The sequence below is a fragment of the Aplysia californica genome, unplaced genomic scaffold, assembly GCF_000002075.1.
Source record: "Aplysia californica isolate F4 #8 unplaced genomic scaffold, AplCal3.0 scaffold00072, whole genome shotgun sequence".
In the NCBI taxonomy this organism is placed as follows: Eukaryota; Metazoa; Mollusca; class Gastropoda; order Aplysiida; family Aplysiidae; genus Aplysia; species Aplysia californica.
Genome location: NW_004797342.1, coordinates 176,111 through 180,590, shown reverse-complemented (window position 1 = coordinate 180,590; position 4,480 = coordinate 176,111). Strand labels below are relative to the sequence as shown.

Here is a 4,480-nt window from a genome sequence, read left to right as displayed (position 1 = left end):
GTGTGTGTGTGTGTGTGTGTGTGTGTGTGTGTGTGTGTGTGTGTGTGTGTGTGTGTGTGTGTGTGTGTGTGTGCGCGCGCGCGCGCGCGTGTGTTTAAGCGCCCTATAATGTGCATTTCTTGTCCTTTGTAAGAAAATGACAATATAAGTCTTCTTGAGAAATGAAGGCTCAATCCGTCTGCAAGCCCATCGGTTAGCGAGGAAGGAGGTACCAGCAGACGCCCATTGCCAGAAGTGTAAGGATCCATGCCGGTAACATTGTAGCAGCAGGAGCAGCATTTGGCCCTGAACCACACACCGTTTTAGCCCCGTCCTTTATTTCGTCTTTGTCAGTATCCACATCCATGTCCAACTGCTGAGCCATTTCTAAATAGAGTTTGCTTACTTCGGGCTTGTTGTACTCAACCAGTCTAGAGTCGTTGTTGATTAGGTACAGGTACGGAAGTTCTTCTTTGTATGGTTTCCAGGACATGTGATTTTGTGTGTCTTCGTCTAAGCCGTTAGGATTTCCATATTTTGCAAAGTTTGTCCACCAAGTTTGAACTTTGTCTCCCATTGTTCGGTCAAATTCGGAGATATTCGTGACGTAAACTTTGAAGCGTTCGTCGTCGATTCCGAACACAAAAGGACGTTCTTGTCCATGCACAACACCTCGCCACAACTCCTGATTGGAATACTCAGGTCTGTAGTTGAACTCATAAAGATAGTGGTTTCGGCTAGAGTTTCTCTTTATCCTACCGTCTGTTAGAAAGTTGATCTCCAAAAGACTTGGTGCTATCATCGTGAAGTCAGACAACACGGAGATAAGCTGAGAGCGTGTGTAGTGTGGATCTGGGGAGGATTCGTTGAGGTATAGGTGACTTAGAGCGTCTTCGAAATACCCCGGGTTTCGGATGCCATACAATGAAGACACCATACTGCCAACAAAGTCTTCAAACTGTTGCACTGTTGTTCCTTTGTCTTCCGGATCCCACACAAACATGGAGTTTTCGTCTGACGTGAAACCTCGCATAGTGCTGACGTCATTGTCGAGGCCTTCGGCGAACAAACGCAAAGGGAAGTCTGGCAAGAAACCAAACGTGGTCTCCACCCTGGGCATAAACAGTGTGTCGTCCATACGAAGGTCATGTCTCAATTCGTCCGTGGCGTTCAACAGCATTTCCACATCAACTTGCTGCAGACACTTGAGCATTTTTAGTGAGTCCCAGATATCCTTGCAGCTAACCTTAGCTCCGACAAGCCGAGTGAGTATCGTTGAGCTAAGTCTGCTCACTGGGTGAGAAACAGCCCATGGGCACAGAGACGCTCCGCTCTGCATAATCGCTCTGCGAAACAAACCTTTACTCAACGGGGAAATGGTGTGAAGAGAGACACTGGAAGACCCAGCGCTCAGTCCGAATATAGTGACTTTATTTGGGTCACCGCCAAAAGACGCGATATTCTCCTTGACCCACTTCAGTGCTTGAACCTGATCCATCATGCCATAATTCCCAGGCAGAACGCCATCCTCCATGGACAAGAAGCCCAAAATGTCTAGTCTGTAATTGAAAGTGACCACCACGACACCCCTCCTGGCGAGAAGCGCACCACCAGACTGCGTCCCTGCCCCCATCATGTACCCACCGCCGTGAATCCAAACCACCACGGGGAGTAGCTGATTTTGGCGGAAATTCAGGAGCCTATCTTGTCGTCGTCTTGGCGGGTTGCTATTAATAGCATGGCCAGCCTGGGTTTTCTGTATCCTTGCGGGGGCCTGCGACTTTACTTGATTCCGTATCGAATTGTCTGAGTTGTGAGACGTGCTGGCGTCTCGTGTGTTCTCGTCGGCTTGGGCAGGAGTGTAGACATTAAGATAAAGACAGTCTTCGCCCTCTGGGTGGTTCTTGATGGCAGTGTACCAGACCAGCTCTCTCTGGGGGCACTGGTTGGCGAACCTAAGAGCGTCTCTCCTTTCTGACCAGCTGTCCATGGGTTCTGGCTCTTGGAATCTGAGATCTCCTGAAATATCAAATTGTCAGAGATCAATAAGAACATGACATGTCGGGAAAAAGAGAGGAAAGATATTCGTAACCACTGAGATCTAGGCTTTCTGAGTACATGTGACAGGCCAGATAACCCAGCCGGATGGCTCCAGCAATGTGGGCCTGTTACTCTGGGTTACGGCCACCGTGAGTCTGGGTGGGGTGAACAAGGTCAATGCGAAAAGCGGCAATACACAAATTTTAATGTGCTGAAAGGGGTGCTGGGGCATTCTCACTGCGAAGAACCGACTGACGTGTAGTTTTTGTATTACGAGTATGATAGTCTAGCCTATAGTGGTCGGTCTCACAGTCTCTGCATTGTTATCATTGCTCTTGGACGTACAGGCACTTATTTTCGTTTGGATTTACTATTTCTACACTTTTCTCAGTTCTAAGGATTACAGTTGTGCGCATATATGGGGTATCTTATTTTAGCGTTCAGCAAGATTCTAGTTTTGTTTCATCTTGACCTTGAACGTGACAGTGAAAAGGTTTTCAGCTTGGACTAGGAATGCTCGTATTTTCAGTTTCAGAGCGACCGTGAATGCGAGAGACCGTGAATGTGAGCGACCGTGAATGTGAGTGACCGTGAATGTGAGAGACCTGAGAAGAAAGCGTTGTAGGTGGGGCTGTTAAAAGTGACCAGCCAAAAATAAGACAGTAAAATAACAATATATAGATCTATTTCCAAAGGGGGTGGTTGGTGGGTACTCTAGTATAGTTTGCTCCCTCCTTCCTCAAACACCAATTGGCGCACTATCATCTTTTACTGTGTTTGTTACTCTCTAGTAACATTTCTAATCTTCAGCACTTATATCACTTCTGAGTTGCTGATGCCATAAAATTCTTATTAAAACTAAGATTTTCAAAAAATTAAGAACAAAAGAATGGTAGTGTGTTAAAAGTATCCAAAATAAATTAATTTACGTACTTTGTATAGGGTGATAGAAAAAAACAAAAACTGGTACAATTAAAAAAAAAAATTATTTTCCTCCACACTGAAGTTTTGCGTTTTAAATTTGTACACAACATTTGGAAGTCGAAAGCAATTTGTCTGATATTCATTTTAGATAAATCCACAGAATAGTTTTGCTCTACATAGTGCGTAAAAAAACAACCCCTTTTCAGCTGTGTCCCCAATTTCGTAGCATGACGCACAAGTTCGCATTAGGCCTACCACTAAAAATCCCAACGATTGCGCCATATTGCAAATTGCAGTTGTCTTACAGGTCGGCAGAAGTTTGCAGATAGTTTTTTTCAAGTTTCTTTTGGATGCTAAGATCATGATCAAAATGAGTAAAGAGCAGAGAGTTTTTTGTATTGAATATTTCCCCACCACCAACTCATTTCGTAAGTTTCGCACAAGGTACGGAAATTATGTTAAAGTGGTGTCAAGGGTGGAAATGGTCCATCAACTAGGACCTGCAGAGAATCAGAACAAAACATTCCCAGACAAAAAGACCACTTCAGGTGCAACACACACCGTTCGCACCCCTTTAAACGTCACCAGGGTGCAGAATTCAGTAGATGAGCCCCATGAGACGTCTGTCCGTAGAAAATGTCTGCAGATAGGACTTTCCTACATCTCAAAGGTCCGCTTTCTGAAGGCAAATCTACATCTACGACTGTATCTTTTTCCCGTTCGCCAAGCCTCGTATCAGAGGATAGCAATGTGTTCATGATTCCTCGATCGTCTTGAAAAGCGTGAACATTTCCTCTATGACATTTGGTTCCTTGGCAAAGCTCTCTCCTTTCAGGTTATATAAACTCCACAAATGTTGTCTATTTGCCCCCCCCTCCCCCCCCCCATATAGTCTCTAGAAACAGCTCCATACTGTGTAAGGCGTACAGTGTGCGTGACTTTGAGCACTCATGGCTGAGTGGATCCTATTGTTTGGCCACCACTGAATATTACGAACGCCGAGATAAATGTGCCGGGTCCAAAGGAGGACACTTAGGCCATTGGTTCTCAGAATTCCAGAATAAAAAAACCCAACAAAAAACTAGGACAGTAGAAATGTTGTTTAAACGTTACAGGGATGGACAGATGAGATTTTAAAAATAAAAGGAAAGGAAGAAACAAACCAATCATTTTACGACTTTCTTTACAAGATCTTTTAAATTGGTGCATTTAGCATTTTTAGGTCGTTTTTATAAAAGCCATTTCCTTTTTCGAAAATAAGTTTCTTCTTTGTGAATTTTATGTCAAACTAATTCCTTTTGAATGAATTTGGAACAAATTACAACATTCTAGAACAAATTTTGAGCAAGATATTTAGAAAAAAAGTTGTACAGTTGTTGTTGTTTTTTTGACCACCCTGTACTACAGCAGTAAATGTCTCTGAAACGATAGTTTGCTTTCACCATGCATTTCCCACCTAATGTATTCATAATATTTGGCACGGGCGGGACGGTTATGGTGCCCTCAGGGGCTCTTTCAGAGCCTCCATCTATTATAT

At 44.0% G+C, this 4,480-nt stretch overlaps 1 protein-coding gene across 1 annotated transcript in view; it reads right to left on the bottom strand.

The window, feature by feature from the left end:
• Positions 1 to 99: 99 nt before the first annotated feature.
• LOC101864600 (neuroligin-4, X-linked) overlaps positions 100 to 4,480 on the bottom strand; it is a 10,038-nt gene continuing 5,657 nt past the window's right edge. Inside the window, exon 2 of the mRNA XM_005093901.3 lies at positions 100 to 1,998. Within this exon, the coding sequence (XP_005093958.1) occupies positions 194 to 1,998 (1,805 nt within the window). The 3' untranslated portion in view covers positions 100 to 193. The remainder of the gene's footprint in view (positions 1,999 to 4,480) is intronic.